Source organism: Mustela erminea, chromosome 8 (assembly GCF_009829155.1).
Source record: "Mustela erminea isolate mMusErm1 chromosome 8, mMusErm1.Pri, whole genome shotgun sequence".
Lineage (NCBI taxonomy): Eukaryota > Metazoa > Chordata > Mammalia > Carnivora > Mustelidae > Mustela > Mustela erminea.
In genome coordinates, this window is record NC_045621.1 from 71,332,873 (window position 1) to 71,352,962 (window position 20,090).

Genomic DNA, 20,090 nt, shown 5'->3' on the forward strand with positions numbered 1-20,090 from the left:
TTTATTCAATTTTAATTTATTTAAATTTAAGTTAAATAACCACAGGTGACTGGTAGCTACCATATTGGACAGCACAGTTCTAGATTCTGATAGTATGTGCTAACTTTTTGGTGCAAATTATTTTATATTTTTAATCACTTGAATTAGTTTGGAATAAAGTATCCAGCTGAAGAAAAGGAGTTAGCAGAGTTATCCTAAATTTGCTTATTATAATTAGAACTACATTTTTTCTTTGGATTTACATAAGAATAAAAATATGAAGACTGCAGTTTCAGAACTGAAAATAAAATGTGTTTTAGGTTGGTGTATCATGCTGTTTTATTTGGGGGCTGATAAGAGACGGAAAGTGAAAGTTGAAATTATTATTTTGGTACCTCTCAGGAATTTTCTTCCATCCTACAAAAGAAAGGAGAAGTACTGTTTGACTCAAAGCCTAGTTTGGATTTAAGATTTTTTATATCCTCAAAGACAGTCATAGTAGTGTCCTGTTCTGCATTTTTAATGTTTGAATGAAAATACTGTGTTTGTGATATCAGACTTCTTTGTGAACTAACTGCAGGTTAATACATAGATTACTTTTAAATCTGGGATTGTAGTAAATGTAAAATTAATCTTTACTAACTAGAATTATGCCATTAGTTGAGGTCTGTGCTGAGTTTAGTGTTGCTAAATTGGTCAAATGCAATCAATTGTATTTTATTAAAGTGAAAAATTCACAGGACTGGAAACATGGCTTTGATTGCAGAACATTACCATTTTGCTTAATCTTTTTTAGTGAAATATAGATTGCAGAACATTACCATTTTGCTTAATCTTTTTTAGTGAAATATAGCTTTTTGGAATAGTGGTTAGTACAGTTACCACTGTACATTTCGTTTAGCAAAATATACAATATTTACTATTCTTATAGTAGTATAATTGTTGACTAACAAGGGAATATTATTCAGACACTTTAGAAGATAATATTAAATAGTTCTTTCAGATTCTTTTTGTTTTTCTCTGAAGGCCTCAGTCCACTTTTATTCCTTCATTCTCAGAAGGTGATTTCTTCTCCGATTTTATAGAATGTGAATATTCTCTCATTTTCTTGTCCTTGCTTATCAACTTGCAGTCATTACTGATCCAACCACCCCTTGTGTTAGAGTGGGAAAGGTGTCCTATTTCCTGACAGAAGACCAGATACCTATACCTGTGCTCTTAAAATCCCTTTTTACCTTCTCATGGATCTTGTATGCCTGTTACCCTCCCTCTTTTTTGTCATTTCAGTGTTTCCAGTGTGTTTTTTTCTTTTCTATTTATCTTTTAACAAGTTCAGCCTTTATATACATTGTAGAAGCAAGACCCTTCTGATCCCTTCTTCCTTTTTTTGAAAGAGCTGCTGATACTTCTTGTCTCTAATTCTTCCATTCCTAGCAGTCTGTGTTTTCATAAGCCTTCCATCTGATTTTGATCCTAGTCTATACTTGTGGATTAGTCAAGTAGTTCACTGTCATTGTTATAATTTGGGAGGACACGTTATAGTATTTAGAAGACAGCATACACTTATTACATAGAGAAGAATCAACTTTTGGTTGAGGTGGTTTTTAAAGCTAGAAGCAGTAGTTTTTGGTGAATGTTAGAATTCAGTTTGGCTATGAGTTCTAGAAAACCCCAAATACCAGAGACTTGAAAAGATAAAAGTTTATTTATTCTTATATGCACAGGTAATCAGGTTCAATGACTCCCATGATTCTCGAGGAACTAGGCTTCTTCACTCTTGTTGCATCTTCAACTCTCAGCTTCTATTTCATAGTTCAGTCTGACTGCTGTGGCTATAGTCATCCTTTTTCATATTCTGCTGAGCAGGAAGGGAAGAAAGAGGAGAGGCCATATCTCTTCCTTTTAAAGAAACTTCTAGCAGTGGCCCAGAACTTTAAGTCCCTTTGGCCGGAATTTAGACACTGGCCACATCAGTTGTAAGCTTATTTCAGATAGCCATGTGTGAAGATATAATTCATGGTTTTTAAAAGGGATGGCATAACAATCCATGATTTGGATTCACCACAAATGTCTTACTTTCTTATTGTTAGACATTTAAGTTGCTTATGAGATTTTTTTACCATAACATAGTACAAACCAACATCTTAATGTCTTAAAAAAAATGAATCAGTGGGCATAAAAACTACACGTTAGAATACTGAGTATTATAGGAGAGAACTTGGAAGTAGCAGAAATAAGAAATTTAAGAGTTTTTCTCTAAGCTGAGAAAGTAAAGATCCCGTGAAGAATAGTGGAATTAAGGAATACTTTATAAAATTTGGACTTTAGTCATCCTTAAAGAAAATTAAATCAATATTTAGTATTGCTGGCTTCCACAAACTAATGTGGTAAAATAAGTGTAGATAGTTTACATTTTTTTTTTCTTAAGAGTGTATAAATGCTTTAAGTGTCAAGCATTTACTGGTGTCTAAATTATATTGATTTTTTTTAGTACTGAAATGACGTTTTGTTTTGTTTGGGATACAGATCTTTTGCTTTAAATTGTTTCATTCTTTTCTAATAAAGTGTTATTATGTGAGCTGTTATTTAAATTTAGGAACTAAATAAATAAAAAGTTGTGTTCAATTTATACATACTTTCACTAGGCTAACCATACTTCTATTGATTTGCAGGCCTTTTTGCAAATGTGTAATCTGCCTATCAAAGTGGTTTGTAGGGCAAATGCAGAATATATGTCTCCATCTGGTAAGTTTTTAAAAATTCTGTTAATATTCTGCATTGATAAAATTGTAGTGCTGGTCCAGTTTGTACCTACTATTTTAGAGTCCCATTTTTGTTGTTTACCCTTGGAATAATTTTCCCATGGTTTTATAAAGTAACAGTTGTAAACTTGATAGTCTTTGGGTGGACATAGCTATTCGTTTCAACTCTGTGGTGTTAGTCAGTTACTGGAAAGTTACAGAAATTGTTTTAAGTAGTAAATAGTAAGAAAATACATAATCTCAGATATCCCCAGTCTTATTTACATAGGACCTTTTCCACTTCAGAAAACCAATTTTGATAATAATGAATCCATTCTTTATTATCCACACTTCTCTAAACTATGTTCTCCTATTATACAGAAGGAAGAAGAGAGATTGTGGAATAATTAAATTTACTTGTCAAAGACCTTAAGTTCATCTCTGAATGCTTTTGGTTTGTAATGACTTCTTTTTGTTTAATTTTTATTTCAACAGGTTTTAAGATATTTATTAAGCTTTTAGCCTTTTTCCTATTTTTTTTATAATCAGTATTGCCTTTTCTGTGTGTCATATATTGTAGTTTAAGGTAAAGTTTTAAATAAATATGGTTCAGTTAATTTTTAACATCAAAATATAGTGCCACAAAGCTGATAAATAAATGTTAACTAGAATTGGTATGGATTATAATTATGGTTCTGCTGGTCCAATAATAACATAGAATCACACCTTTGGTAAATCCATTGAGTATAAATGTTTGGGATAAATACGTTACATTGCTTTTTAGGGAGACATTTATCTCCTCACTCTGAAAATGACTTAGAAATGATTTGTATAAAACATTTTTTTTCTTTTCATCTTAGTCTTTTTTTTTTTTTCAATCTTAGTTTCTTAAAGATGGTAATAATTGTCAAAAGCTGTGAGGACAGCCTCCATACACACTGAAAAGCCTACATCCATACATCTACACTTATAGATTTATGAATATACTTTCTAAAACATCTCCATAAAAAAATTTCTAGACTTGTAAACATAGACATATTTTAGATTATTGCAGGCCATTAATTGACTCATTTTCTGTTAATTTTGAATGTAGGTTTTATAAACTTTCTGAATTCTGGTGAGATGAATCATATTGGGTTCTATCTATCTTTATCCTTTATGTAGTCATACAAAAAGAGTGTACCTACATGTAAAAAAGTTGATAATCTAATACTAAAGTTGATATCTTTGGCAAATGAGGAGAAGCCCTAGAGTTCATCCACCTGTTTCCTAAAATGATTATACTAAGTACCACACAGGTAGATATCTTTTTATAGACTCTATGAAAGACAGATAACTATTATAGAGGCTACAGAACATAAACACACACATACAGACATACATTCATAGGAGTCTCCTGTAGGTAGATGAAAGTGGCACTTTCTGTTAAGGCGTTTATTTAAATTTCATCATAACTCTAGTATTATTCTCTTTCATCATATGATTGGGCGGGGGATCAGGGGAATGTTTTATTTGTTTGCTTGATCTTATTGTAGTAGAGTTTTAAAGCAGAGAACATTGTGGAATAATCAGAAATCAAGTCACTCTTAGCTAAGAGTTAGGAAATTTTTACTCTAATCCTTTTGTGACCTTGTCACATATTGACAGTTTCCTTGGGAAATTTCACTTTTCTTTTTTGAGCTTCAGTGACTTCATCTGTAATATGTGATGGTTGGATTAGATGGTATTTGGGCTCTTTTTATTTCAATATTTTCTGAATCACAGACTTCCTTGCTTTCTTCTTGCTTCCTTTGTTTAAGTCCTAAAAAATGATTATTCTGCCTAAAATAAGAAATAGGGCCCTCTGTTTGTTTTTTTAAATTATCTTCAATTGGTGCCAGAGAATAAATATCTCACAGTGCTTTTCTTGATACCTGCAATAATAAGGATATAACATTGGCTCCACTTTAAGTCAGGCTAGTGACAAAAACGTTACTCACTTCTAATTTGTTGCCTTGATGTATATATTTCTTTATATTTAGGGATACATGAGTACTCATGTATTTGTTGTCTTGATGTATATATCAAGGCACTGTAATGATGTATATATGAAGGCATGTAATTTGTTGCCTTGATGTATATATTTCTTTATATTTAGGGATACATGAGTACTCATTTGACTACCCACACTGCTTTCCTGCTTCAGAATCTACAGTACTGAAAGTATTTTTAAAAAGAGAAAATACAAACTCTTTCTTCCAAGAATGCCAGACTGGATATTGAAAATGAGAAATACACTTTTCTTTCAAAATATTGTAACCTAAAAATAGCCTTCAGTCTAGGCATTTATCCACGCATAGTTTTCATTCTCAGATCATTTTATCTCAGAGGACCTGTACTATTTCTAGCATTAGAGTACTTACAAAGATTTTATCTCAAGTTAAAAAACATTATGGCCTAATACCCAGATAAATTCTTTTATTTTTTGCAAGATTTATAAAGTAGTAGAAGAAAGGAATTTGGAATTCAGTGTTTTTATATTGGTAACTTAGAAATGTCTTCTAAATGTATTGTTGAGTTGTTGTTTCCCTGAAGGCCTGCTTGCCTTTCATAATGCGTCTTAATCCTAGGGATTTAGATGAAGCCTTGTTGGTACTCTAGGCCTCATCCATTACCCTTGGTCTGAGTGGGGCAGAGAGGAGTGAATCTGTTGAAAAGGACCACGAATCAGCCTACTGTTAGCGTGAACTCTATTTGACGTAGGTGTGATAGCAAACTTCATCCGCTAGCTTTAGGGGTGAACTTTATTGCTATTTGCAGACTTATTTTGTTATCATCTCTGATAATTTCATCAACTATTGGTATTTCTAAAATGAAATCCCACTTTTTAAATGTGATATTTATTTAGAGAAGCCAGTTTTTAATAAGCATGCTTATTTTTTCCCCCCAAATGTGTCTGGGAACATACTTTGTGTTATAATTCATAAACTAGCTTATCTTCAAAGGTTGCTAATTCTTTTAAATTCCTAATTTTTTTTTGAGTAAAAGACATTTATTATTGTACCATTATGTGCTTAAAATATTGAACTTAATGGTATCTGAGATTTAAAAGTGGATGTAAAAAGAAGTCATCTTCTTAAATGTAGTTTAAAATATAGATTGATTCATTGTACTCTGAAGAGAAAGTCCAATTACATTTCTTTCAAATCTGTCAATGGTCGTGAACCAGTGTTCTGCCTTGGTTCATCTAATTTCCATAATTAGTATTTACTGCTATATTATATTATATAGCAGTTTGTTAGTGTTAGTTCTGAAAAGCTAATATTGTGATCAGTTGTTATATACAAATGAGAACTCTAGAAATGAGTCTCCTTTTTCTTTTAAAATTAGTAATCAATTAAAAGTTTATAGAATTTAATGTACACATTTAATTATAATTTTCAAAAGTTATAGGGTTACAAAATCAGTATATTAATAAAACACAATCTGTTTTTGTATTAATTTACTGGAAGTGTCTTCATACATTTTTTTTCCTCCTCAACAGGTAAAGTACCTTTTATTCATGTAGGAAATCAAGTAGTATCAGAACTTGGTCCAATAGTCCAATTCGTTAAAGCCAAGGTAATAAAAAAGATATTAAATATATTTGATCACAGTTAGTCTTTTTAAAAAAATTTTATTTATTTATTTAATTTTTAGATCACAGTCTTAAATAAGTCATTCATCATTCTTTAATGTGTCTTAATATTTGTATTGATTTTAACCTAGTTTTTAAAAAATGCCAATATAAACTAGTAGAGAAATAGTTCTAAAGTATAAGCTTTTCCTCCATAATGTAAATCAATGGCAAAAGATGTGATTTGGTCTTTACAAAATGGTAGATAATTTTCTAACTTGCTGTTAATGAGAGTTTTGGTCATAAATGAAAATTTAGGTTGTTATAAAATGTCAGGTTAACCTTTGAGAGAGAGATACAGAATATATTAGAAGTTGAACATATTAATATATACATATGAGTTCAGTAAAAAGGACAGCCCCCATTAACATTTTGGGGAACATCCTTCCAGACTTTTCTCTTTGCATATACAGAAAAATGTAGATCATGCTATTGTGTGCTATTTTGTAACCTGCCTTTTAAAATCATAAATATGTTTGGAAATTCTTCCATGTTAATGACCATAGAAATATATTATCCTTTTAAGTTGTTGTATAGTATTTTATTGTATGGATGTATTGTAATTTATTTACTTAAACCTTTATTGATGGACACATAAATTGTTGTCAGTGTTTGGCTCTTATTATGTGTTAAGATAAATATTCTTCTACAGACACCTTTGTACACTTGTCAGATTATCTCCTTTGGATAAATTCCTAAGAGTGATGCTGAAATATTAAAAAAGATACTCATTTTTAAACATCTTACCACAGGTGGCTGGATTGAACTAAAGGGTTATACCATTTTATGGATCTACTCATTATTATAGTATATTAGAATTTTAAAATTAGTGTCTATTTCCCTATACATTTACTAACATTTTCTTTCCACCTTTGACCACTTTATAAGCAACACATGCCAATCTTTTGGCATTTGTTTTATTACTAATAAGGTTAGTCTCTTAAAAAAAAATAAGATTTACTGACCGTTCTGTTTTCTTCTTTTGTGAAATGATAATATAATTTGTCCATTGAAAGATACATTTTTAGAGTGGCATATAAATACTGCTTATTAATATTTTATCGTGATAGATTATTAATTTTTTTCATGTATAATTTTAGAAATATTTCAGAAGTTTATTAGACATTTATAGTAAAAACATTGATATAGTAAAAACATTTATATTCACTCAGTAGTAAGATAACTGAAAGTTTTTGTCTATTTAATATGATGCTCTTTTAAATTTTTTTAAATTCCCTTTAGGGCCATTCTCTTAGTGATGGGCTGGATGAAGTCCAAAAAGCAGAAATGAAAGCCTACATGGAATTAGTCAACAATATGCTGTTGACTGCAGAGGTATACTAGAAGATAATAGGCCTTGAAAAGAAACTTTCCTCTTACAAACGATCATCTTTCTTATGGGTTATTTCAGAGTTACTGAGAAATAGGAATATAGTCAAGCAATTCTAGGGCTAGGATGGTTACTGAAATTACTTGGTTATATTGTTCGAACAAGTTGTCTGACATTTACAGGTCTAGTTTTTCTTTTGGTAAAAAGGAATGATTCTTGTCCACTCATTATTTGACTTTGGCCTTGGGAGGTTTACTTAAATAATATCTCTAAAATAGTTTAATGGTATTTAGAGATGTACTACTTTATGAATAGGAAATGCTTTTATTAAGTATTATCATTAATTAAATTTAATAATTCTGTATAGCAATATTAGCCAGAGGAGGGAAAACTCTCATATATGTGACTTTTATAAAGTTGGTTTATAAAAGATCACTATGGCAAGAAATAATTTTCTTTATCCATTTTCTTTTTGGTATTCTAAAGTTTTAGTGACTGTTCTTTTGTTCCTAGTTGTATCTTCAGTGGTGTGATGAAGCTACAGTAGGGGAGGTGAGTGGTTCTGCAGCATTTATCTTAATTAAAATTTAATGAGAAAACACTTTTGCTCAGAATCGTAAGTCCCTGCTCATAAATGAAACATTGTGGTTTATACCATTAGTGATATAGTTTTTCACTTACTTTAATTTTGCTTGCACATACATTTTAGGGAAGCTATGTGTCATTGTTTGATGTAACTGGTTGCAAAGTACATAAAAGTTTATATATTTTTAAAGGGAATGGTTTGAAATTTTAATTTTTTAGATTGCAAGCTATGTATTTTTTTCAGATTGCTGTATTTGTGTTCTGAACATACATTTTCCTAAGAATTCTGTTTGTAAAAACAGGCTTTGTTTTTAGAGTCATGTTTGTCACAAAATCTTTTTGCTCTAGATCACTCATGCCAGATACGGCTCTCCTTACCCTTGGCCTCTGAATCATATTTTGGCTTATCAGAAACAGTGGGAAGTCAAACGTAAGATGAAAGCTATTGGATGGGGTAACAAGACTCTGGACCAGGTGAATCCAGATAATTCAGATTGAAGTAGAGGGTTGCCTCAACTTTAATGCATTAAGAAATTCATGTTTTATATTTATAATTTATATATTTTTATATATAATAAAAATTAATTTTATGTATAATTATATTTAATATGTAATACAATATATTTTATATTCTATAAAAATATATATTACATATATTATATATATTTATAATTTATATTATATTTCTATTAAATTCATGTTATATTTTGTCTTTAAAAATCTCAGCACAATAAAAAAATTAGGAAAACATTTACTCTTATTTTTTTCTTACATGAAGTGGGTTTTGTTTTATAAAAAATCATACATGGTTATTATAAAACAAACTATCTAATACAGAAAATTTCAAAAAGGAAATAGAAATTGCTTAAGATCCTATCATCTAGAAATTGCCACTGCTAACTTTTTGGAGAATATTCTTCTAGATGTCTCTGAATAACATTTTCCTTAAATGGGATCTTATACCTGCCACTCTGTAATCTAATTTTTTTCTATTCACCAATATATTGTGGGCATCTATGTCAATAAATATAGATCTGCAGCATCAGGGCTTTAAAAAACCCTGTTATATACAGCTCTTAATATATCTTTTTGTTTGTTTTAAATTTATTGAAATAGCAAAATTAGAAAAATATATAGCTTTTCAAGGTCATGAGATTGAACTAATTCAATCATTAATAATGTTTCTTTTCTAAGGCTAGTTGGAGTCCTAGCCAGCCAGTTTACTGCTGTGTGCCATTGACCACACTGGGAACTGGGGAAATGAATAGGGATCAAGTAAATAAAATCCATCTCCACTAGTGGGAAAACCACTCAAATGCTTTTACTCATGGTGGGTCAGCAGTAGTGTTATCATTATGAAGCAGCTTTTTAAAAATATGTAAAGTCATTTGAAGCTAAAAATGTTTATTTTTTTGTAGGGGTTAGAGTTTTGAGGTAGAAACTTTCTTAATAGTAATCTTTATAAGTGACTTAAATGTACTTGTGTTTAAAGGAAGTTTTCTCTCAAATTTTCTTCTTATTTCTTATATGGAAAGTACTACTTATGTTCTATGTGTTATGTGTTCTATAGTCTGATTCTAAATATATGATAAAAGGTTACCTAAATTTACATTTTTGTTATAAGCTGTGATACAAATTAGATTTTAGACATTGTTTTGCTAATTTAAGTATTTTCCTTTGGGTCTGTTGCCTATGTTAGGTCTTAGAAGATGTAGACCAGTGCTGTCAGGCGCTTTCTCAAAGACTGGGAACACAACCATATTTCTTCAATAAGCAGTAAGAAACTTTATCTTTTTTTATTTAGTTTCTTTTCTATATTGTTAGATTACAAACTTATTTTGCCATAGAGGAATTGTTTTATCAAGAAATATTTTTGATAAGATTTTGTTTTATTTTTCATTTTTGCCCTCATTAAACATTTACTTAGCACTTCTTGGTTATCAGGCACAGCTCTAGGCTCTGCGATACTAAAATTTCTGAAATGCAGTCCTTGCCATTAAAAATTCTTAAGGGCAAACCTGTAAACGAGTCATTATTTTATGATATGATAGAGGTACTGCTATCTATGTGTATGGTGCTGTGTATGGAACTACATCATCTTAACAAAATTCCACACTTGGAAAATGCTGTTAAAACATGAAGTCTAACCATACTTGTTTTTACAGGGTGATACTCTGGGGACCAGAAAAGTGAATAAAACTAAACAGTTACCAGTTTTGTTGGATGGACAAGCACTGTTATGAACTTACCTTTTAAAAGTTAATGAAAACTTTTATAAAGCACAGAAATTAGTATAAAGGATATGGATTAAATGTATATGTAGATATATCTAAGTTGAATAATTCATTAAGACAATCATTTTGTAATCTGGAAAAGAATATCTAATATAGGCAAAGAATGAATTTCCCCTTTTAAAAAAAAAAGTTACAGTTTTAATATATTAGAATCATCCTGTGATTCAGTTTAAGATGGGTTTAAATTAACATTTTTTTTTTAAAGATTTTTATTTATTTATTTGGCAGACAGAGATCACAAGTAGGCAGAGAGGCAGGCAGAGAGAGAGAGGGGGGAAACAGGCTTCCCGCTGAGTAGAGAACTTGATCCAGGACTTGATACCAGGACCCTGGGATCATGACCTGAGCTGAAGGCAGAGGCTTTTTAACCCACTGAGCCACCCAGGCACCCTAAATTAACATTTTAATCTTAATGTTTTACAGAGAAATTCTAGCCTTTTCTTGGCTATGTAGTAAAATTTTCCTTTTTAGATTAATTTTTTAATAAACATATAATGTATTTTTATCCCCAGGGGTACAAGTCTGTGAATCGCCAGGTTTACGCATTTCACAGCACTCACCATAGCACATACCCTCCCCAATGTCCATATCCCCACCCCTTCTCCCTACCTCACCCCCCCCAGCAACCCTCAGTCTGTTTTTTGAGATTGGGTCTTTTATGGTTTGTCTCCCTCCCGATCCCATCTTCTTTCATTTTTTTTTCCTACCCCACCAAACCCCCCATGTTGCATCTCCACTTCCTCGTATCAGGGAGATCATATGATAGTTGGCTTTCTCTGATTGACTTATTTCGCTAAGCATAATACCCTCCAGTTCCATCCACGTCGTCACAAATGGCAAGATTTCATTTCCTTTGATGGCTGCATAGTATTCCATTATGTGTATATACCAAATCTTCTTTATCCATTCATCTGTTGATGGACATCTAGGTTCTTTCCATAGTTTGGCTACTGTGGACATTGCTGCTATAAACATTCGGGTGCACATGCCCCTTCGGAGCACCACGTTTCTGTCTTTAGGATATATACCCAGTAGTGCAATCGTTGGGTCGTAGGGTAGCCCTATTTTCAGGTTTTTGAGGAACCTCCACACTGTTTTCCAGAGTGGTTGCACCAGCTTGCAATAATTTTTAAGAAGGTTTATTTGCTATTATTTTATCTTTAGAGGCATCCATCTTCTGTAAGATCATACCATACATCTTTTGATAGAGATATTAATATTAGTAGCAAAAATGACAATGATGATAGCTTGGAAACATTTGTTATATTAATGTATAATATATATAACTGAAATTTGGGGTCTTGATCACTGAAGCACAAAGGTCATAGGATTCAAACCATGAAATCCTGGTAGGTAAAGCTTCTCCAGCTATGTTCCTAGTTCTAGTGATGTCTGCTATGCAGAGTCTGTTTGTTTAGTCTCTAACACAACAGAAATGTATCTACACATTAGTGCCAAGTTGCTCCTTTTTCTTGGTGGTACAGGAATTCTTAGGGCTTGAAAAGCCCAGAAGAGGTGTGTTTTATCCTATGAAGTGCATCATTGTGTGTTAGGAGTTAGTTTTGTTATGCATGCTGTCTTTATGGGAGGCCAAGAGAATATATCTGACTTACTTTTCTCATTTCAACTCAGTGTCAAAGACTTCATTCAAAATCAGGTATCATTCAGCATGTGATTTAGTGGAAATATCAAAACAGATTTTTTTTTATAAGATTACAGTTATGTTTAAGCTCATAACGAGAAACTGAACATTTAGAACAAGCATAAAACCAAAGATTTGCTATGGAAGAACCATATTAAGATGTAGGTTTTTGAAATAATTTTACCTTGTATGAGACTTACATAAATATTTTCCTCTAATGATTGAAAAATAGATTTCATTTTTTAATTTTAGTTTTATCCCATTGTCTAATTAGTAGTAAACTGTAATTAGGAAAAAGTCATTTGTATTTTTATTTTAATGTGACAGAATTTTTCTCATTTTTTTATCTGTCAGGAATCATTGCTTTGTGAGATACTGTACTTTAGTGACTAGAGCGCTGGCTTAAGTCTAGATAATGTAGTATTGGATTCCAGGTCAGTGGCCCTGAATTGTGTTCTTGGCTCTGATATATGCCAGACTTTTGCAAGTTACCTTATTTCCCTGTGTATCTTTCCCTTACCCTCTAAAAGTAGAATAAATTTTTCTCCTAGCTAACCTCATGGGGATGTTGAGAGGAGTCATAGAAGAAACCCAGTAGTTTTACTTGATGATTCAAAGGGAATGGGTAGATGAGGGAGATCCTGCAGCAAGAATAGGAATTGGGAAAAGAGGACAAAGAAGATAAATGGTGGAAAGAAAAAATTAGAAAAGTGAAAGAAATCAGAATAAGATAGATACTAACACTGGTGGCCTTTTTTTTCTTTAATCTTTTATAATATATAATGTGGTTGGTAGCTTTTAAATATTTAAATCATATTTCTGAAATGAAACTAAAACAAAATCTCTATTTTCTGTTGTACACAAGGTATCTTACTGATGTGGTATCTATTGAGATACCTATCCAAAAGCTACTAGATCCTTTGTTCTTTTTCATGTGGTGAGCATGAACTTGGAATGAAAAAGTAAAACTTTTCTTACAGTGTTATTTTTATGTTACCTTTTTTCCCCTATGTTTAATCAGGATAGAATGAATTATACCATTGTAAAGCATTTATGAACTCCTTGCAGGTCTGTATAAACAAAACCTTGACAGCAGAGGATCGTGAGTGTTGGTTAAAAGTCACTCAAATTGAGAAATGGGAAGAGGGCTTATTTTTGAAAAAGAAAGTTCTTCATAAACTATTAAATGGTAAAACTTGAAAATACACCTTCATATACTGATGAGAAAGGGTATTGAGGAAATGCTGCAAAAATTAAACATGGGAATCTTAAGATGAAAAATTTCAGGGAGGAATTGGATTTTACTGAGGTTTGTTCAATTTTTTGAAATTACCAGTTGAGAAATTTGATTCAGTAATCAACCAACAAAAGTCCCAAGACCAGACGGTTTTACAGGTGAATTCTACCAGACATTTAAAGAAGAGTTAATACCTGTTCTTTTTTTTTTTTTTTTTTTTTAAGGTTTTATTTATTTATCTGACAGAGAGAGAGAGATCACAAGCAGGCAGAGAGGCAGGCAGGGAAAGAGGGGGAAGCAGGCTCTCCCCGCTGAACAGAGAGCCTGATGTGGGGCTCGATCCTAGGACCCTGGGATCATGACCCAAGCCGAAGGCAGAGGCTTTAACCCACTGAGCCACCCAGGTGCCCCAGTACCTGTTCTTTTTAACCTATTCCAAAATATAGAAGAGGAAGGAAAACTTCCAAATTCATTCTATAAGGAGAATGTTATTCTGATACCAAAACCAGGCAAAGATACTACCAATAAATAAATAAATAAATAAATAAATAAATAAGAAAACTAGGTAGTATCTGTGATGAGCATTGATGCAGAAATCCTCAACAAAATATTAGCAAACTGAGTTCAGTAGTATATTAAAAGGATCATTCACCATGATTAAGTGGGATTACTTTATTTATTTTTTTAAAAGATTTTATTTCTTTGACAGAGAGAGACGGCAAGAGAGGGAACATAATCAGGGGGAGTGGGAGAGGGAGAAGCAGGTTTCTCACTGAGTAGGGAGCCCAGTGTGCGGAGCTTGAGATCACGACCTGAGCCAAAGGCAGATGCTTAACAACTGAGCCACCCAGGCACCCCTATTTTATTTTATTTTTTAAAGATTTGAAAAAATAAAAAATAAAAAAAAAAAAAATAAAGATTTGTTTTTTTAGAGAGAGAGAGAGAGAGAGAGAGAGTGTGTGTGTGTGTGTGTGTGTGTGTGTACATGTGAGCAGGGTGAGGGGCAAAGGAGAGGGAGAGAGAAATTCTGAAGCAGACTCTCTGCTGGGTGTGGAGCCCGACTCAACTCGGGCCTTGATCTCTCGACCCCAAGATCATGACCTGAGCTGAAATCAAGAGTGGACACTTGACTGACTGAACCACCACGCAGGCGCCCTAAGATTAATTGGGATTTATTCCATGGATGCGAGGGTAGTTTACTGTTCTCAAATCAGTCAGTATAATAATATATCATGGTAATAAGAGGAAGATAAAAACTGTATGATTATCTCAATAGAATCAGAAAAGGCATTTAACAAAAAATACAGCATCTCTTTATGATAAAAACTCAGCAGAGTGGGCACAGAGGAAACATACCTTGACATAATAAATGCCATATATGAAAAATCTAGCTAACATATTCAGTGGTGAAAAACAGAGTTTTTCTTTTAAGATCAGGAACAAGGCAAAAATATCTATTCCCACCACTTATATTCAACATAGTACTGGAAGTCCTAGCTATGGCAGTCAGATAAGAAAAGGAATTAAAAAGCATCAGATTGTTAAGGAAGAAGTAAAACTGTCACTATTTGCAGATGACATGATAATATATATAGAAAATTGTAAAGACCTCATCAGAAAACTATTAAAACTCATAAATGAGTTCAGTAAAGTTGTAGGATACAAAATTAACATATAGAAATCTGTTGCATTTCTGTATACTAACAGACTAACAGAAATTAAGAATTTATAGTTACAACAAAAGAATGAAAATACCAAGGAATGAATTTAACCAGAGAGGTGAAAAACCTGTTACTATGAAAACTAAAAGACATTGATGAAAGAAATTTAGTATGATGCAAATGGAAAGATAAAGCATGCTCATGGATTTGAAGAATTAATATTGTTAAAAATGTCCATACATCCCAAAGTAATTTACAGATTGAATGCAGTCCCTACCAAAACAACAGTAATACTTTTCATGGAACTAGAACAAATATATCCAAAGTATGTGTGGAACCACAAAAAACCTTGAATAGCCGAAGCGACCTTGAGAAAGAAGAACACAGCTGAAAGTATCATAACCCCAGATTTTAAGATACACTACTAATCTGTAGTAATCAAAACACTATGGTACATGTCATGGAAAAAAGTAGAGCATAGGGAATATAGTCCATAATATTGCAGTAATGTTGTGTGGTGACTCTGGTTATTGTGGTGAGCATTGAGTAATGCATAGAGTGGTTGGATCAGTATGTTGTACATCTGAAGCTAATCTAGCATTGTGTATCAATTATACTTTTTTTAAAAGATTTTATTTATTTATTTGACAGATCACAAATAGGCAGAGAGGCAGGCAGAGAGAGAGGGGGAAGCAGGCTCCCTACTGAGCAGAGAGCCTGATGTGGGTTTCAGTCCCAGGACCCTGAGATCACAACCTGAGCTGAAGGCGGAGGCTTAACCCATAGAGCCACCCAGGTTCTCCTCAATTATACTTTAATAATTTTAAAATACTTTAATAAATTTAAAAATCACCACTTGAGGGGCACCTGGGTGGCTCAGTGGTTAAAGCCTCTGCTTTCGGCTCAGGTCATGATCCCAGGAGATCCCAGAGTCCTGGGATGGAGCCCCGTAATCCCATTGCATCAGGCTCTCGGCTCAGTAGGGAGCCTGCTTCCCTTTCTCTCTGCCTGCCTCTCTGCCTACTTGTGATCTCTGTCTGTCAAATAAATGAATAAATAAATCTTTTTTTTTTTTAAATCACCACTTGAGTAAATTGAGTAATTTGTTGCTCAAATTGAAATCACTCAAAATTTCAAAGGCAAAAATATAAAAAAGACTGATGGCAAAGGACTTGATTTACAAACTTGAATGACAGTTCTAAGATCAATGATTGGTATATAAAGAGGGAATATGTAAATTACTCCCAGTAGTATGAAAACATGGCAAGTTAATAGTGTAATGGAAGGAAAAATTACTGAACAGAGACAATACTAATGTTTTTGAAATTAGACTGACTATAAAAGGTATCAGAAAGAAATAGGCAGTCATGATAAAGAAAGCAAAAAAGTTGAGTATAGAAAAATTTTAAATGGGAAAGATTAGGAAAACATTTACATTTTATAGTATTTTTATTTTGATATTCAAATGAAAGAACAGTAGATAACTGATGGATATTAGCTGGACCTTTTGGTATAATCATTTCATAATACATATAAATCACACCCAACCGTGCTGTATACCTTAAACTTACACAGTGATACTTGTCAATTATTTCTCAATAAAACTAGGGGAAAAAAGAGTAGTGATAGCCATTGAAAATGTGGAAAGAATGATAATGCAAGATAAGACAACACATTTCTTAGGTTCTTAAAAATGTATTTATGATCCTGGAGTATTTTTCTAATAAAAGGTCTATAAAGATAGATGTAATATATATATGAAAAATCTTAAAAGTCTTAGGAGAAGAGTTGCTATCAGTATTAAAATTTCAACCCCCTACTTAGTAAACATAAGAATGGAAAGGTTAGTTCTCTCTCTATGTGGTATAGGAAAGGTAATTAAAAACTGGATGTTAATCAAGATCTTGGCCTGATTAAACAATTCAGTACAAATATTGGGCAAAGTGTGGTTTTTTTTTGTTCTTGTCTCACATGAATTGCAAGTATTTTTTGGAGTTTATTGCTTTTTTAAAAAAAAATCAGGTTTATTATATTTACACATGCTAATATTGACACCATTTTATGTTTATAGCTCTGAGTTTTAGTAGTGGTATGCAGTTGTGGAACCACTACCAGAAGTGTACTTTTGAAAAGAAAAAAAAAAAAGAAGAAGAAGTATACTTTTTAAAAAGAAAGAATTATAGGAATGGGTTATTTATATATTTCATATATATATAAATTAATATAAGTAATTGCTGAAATTTGTAAGGATTACAAAAAATATGCATTAGAAGTTATATATGTGTGTTTCATTTGATTTAGTATATTGTGTTATACTTCCTTTTAGGTGTTCTAAAACTTGCCACCCACTTGTTGTCTTTATGTAACATGAGAGCCATTGCTGAGTTCTCATTACCCACATAATTCAGCACCTTTGGAGTTACATGGATGTACATTTGCAGCAAGTAACATTCTGACCGCTTCAGGGTTACTTCTAGACCACTGTAGTTTGAATATACACTTATACTTGAACTCCTTTAGATCCTTCATTTAATGATAAAGGATGCCCATCTATATTACTGGAAGTTGCATCAGGAAATAAATTCACTTTTTTTTTTTTTTTTAAGATTTTTATTTATTTATTTGACAGAGATCACAGAAAGGCAGAGAGGTGGGTAGAAGGGGAAGCTGGGCTTGATCCCACAACCCTGGGATCATGACCTGAGCCGGAGGCAGCCACTCAACTGACTGAGCCACCCAAGCGCCCCTCAAGTAGAGATGTTATGTAGACATTCAAATGTATGATTCTGGACTTTAGGAGAGGGACTGGGATTGGAGATAAATTATTGGGCAATTAGTGGCGTAAAGACATATTTAAAGCCATGCAACAGGATGAGGTCATTCATTATTAGTGATTAAGACCACATAGGTAGTAAGTGGCAGTTAGGATTCAAACTTGGATTTGAGGGGCCCCCAAGTCTGTCCTTCCAAACCAGATTACTGAAACATAGTTTCACATTTAGGTAGGCTAACACATATATATATATATTTTTAATATTTCATTTATTTATTTGACAGAGAGAAATCACAAGTAGATGGAGAGGCAGGCAGAGACAGAGAGAGAGGGAAGCAGGCTCCCTGCCGAGCAGAGAGCCCAATGCGGGACTCGATCCCAGGACCCTGAGATCATGACCCGAGCCGAAGGCAGCGGCTTAACCCACTGAGCCACCCAGGCGCCCCTAACACATATTTTCTTAAAAATTTTATCACTATGAGACTGATAGCAGTAGTAGTTCATAATTACAGTGATATTTTATCTCCAGTAGTATTTTAATATTATTGGCAATTATTTTAATATAATGTAGTTTGGTGATACCTCATCTATAGACCATTAGTAGTGAGGTAGATAAATTTCAATTTTTTGTTACTAACACTAATTAAAGGGAAAAAAACCCTAGAAATTTTTTTGTTGAAGACATCTTTATTTCTCCTTCAGAAATCTAGATTATTAGGGCGCCTGGGTGGCTCTTGGTTAAGTGACTGCTTTTGGCTCAGTCATGATCTCATGGGTCCTGAGACTGAACTCCTCATTGGGCTCTGAGCTCAGAGGGGAGTCTGCTTGAGATTCTCTCCTCTCCATTTCCCACCCCTTTCCCCATCTCAAAATAAATAAATAAATAAATTTTAAAAAGCTAAATTATTTTAAAAGTGGTAAAGTTAAAATTAAATCATGTTATTAATGCATTATTTGGGTAGTCAAGTGTCATTTGTCCCAGCACCACAGTGAAATCCTCTGCTTTGATACCATTTTGGTTTTGCTTCTATTAAAACACTTAATAAATTGTGTTGTAATTTATGTTTTGTGTCCATGTCTTAGGATATCTTTCATGTTCTTACATCTCTATCATCTAAGCACAGTTCCTGGCACATTGAAGACCTACTGTATTTATGTAGTGAATAAATTAATGAATAAAATGAATATGATCAGTTACATTATTATTAAAATTATTATGCATTATTTTAATGCATTACCACTTTAAAAAGCAAGTCACACAAGTAGCAAATTATCATTTAAAATGGTTTTTTTTTCCCCCATATCTTACAACAGAAACTCCAAGTTAAAAACAAAATAAATTCTATCAAGTTGAGGTAGGATTTATTTATGTGACTTTTTCTTTTAAATAGAGGAATAAAATGTTTTAAAAAGTAGTGTATATTCTGCCATACAAGTTAAATGCTATTCATGTTCTTTCCTTTCTACTTTGTTTTAGGCCTACTGAACTAGATGCACTGGTATTTGGCCATTTGTATACCATTCTTACCACACAGTTGACCAATGATGAACTTTCTGAGAAGGTGAAAAACTATAGCAACCTCCTTGCTTTCTGTAGAAGAATTGAACAGCACTATTTTGAAGATCGTGGTAAAGGCAGCTCATCTATCAGATCATCTTAGAGATAATGTCTTAATTTAGTCATTATTTTTTAAAAAAACTTAACTTGAACTATGTTACTTGAAAGTTACAGTAAGTAATGGTATCAGAATTTTAAAACCAAAAACACTGCTTTTTGAAACCTCAGAATAAATTATATAATGCATCCTATACATGTACTTTATACTGTTAAAATAATTCTGAATGATTTCATTTGATATGTTGTACTCGGTATCTTGAAATTTTTGTTTTCTTGAAACATGTATGCATATAAAAATAAAGCTCAAAGAACTATATGGCTTGTGTATTTACTTCTGTTTGATCTTTCTGAAGCCACTCTGAGCTTTTATACATGGAATAAACTGTCTTTTCTAAGGCAGATAATTTGTGTTCCATACTTTTAAGATGACTTTAATAGATACATGGTGAACCTGGGCATGGGAAAATTGTTCTTTACAAGTATGCACTTAGCATCGGGCTCTCTGCTCTGCGGGGAGCCTGTTCCTCCTCTCTCTCTCTCTCTGCCTGCCTCTCTGCCTACTTGTGATCTCTCTC

At 32.6% G+C, this 20,090-nt stretch overlaps 1 protein-coding gene across 4 annotated transcripts in view; it reads left to right on the forward strand.

Moving 5' to 3' along the window:
• Positions 1-19,831, forward strand: part of MTX2 (metaxin 2) — a 67,647-nt gene extending 47,816 nt beyond the window's left edge. For 2 of the 4 annotated variants that reach the window (XM_032356024.1, XM_032356025.1), the window contains exons 4-10: positions 2,652-2,724; positions 6,244-6,320; positions 7,618-7,710; positions 8,219-8,257; positions 8,639-8,764; positions 9,990-10,066; positions 19,375-19,558. In XM_032356024.1, coding sequence (XP_032211915.1) covers positions 2,652-2,724; positions 6,244-6,320; positions 7,618-7,710; positions 8,219-8,257; positions 8,639-8,764; positions 9,990-10,066; positions 19,375-19,558 — 669 coding nt within the window. Of the gene's footprint in view, positions 1-2,651; positions 2,725-6,243; positions 6,321-7,617; positions 7,711-8,218; positions 8,258-8,638; positions 8,765-9,989; positions 10,067-19,211; positions 19,253-19,374 lie in introns of all 4 variants that reach the window. The other 2 variants (XM_032356026.1, XM_032356023.1) reach the window with 2 other exon arrangements.
• The last annotated feature ends 259 nt before the right edge of the window (positions 19,832-20,090 follow it).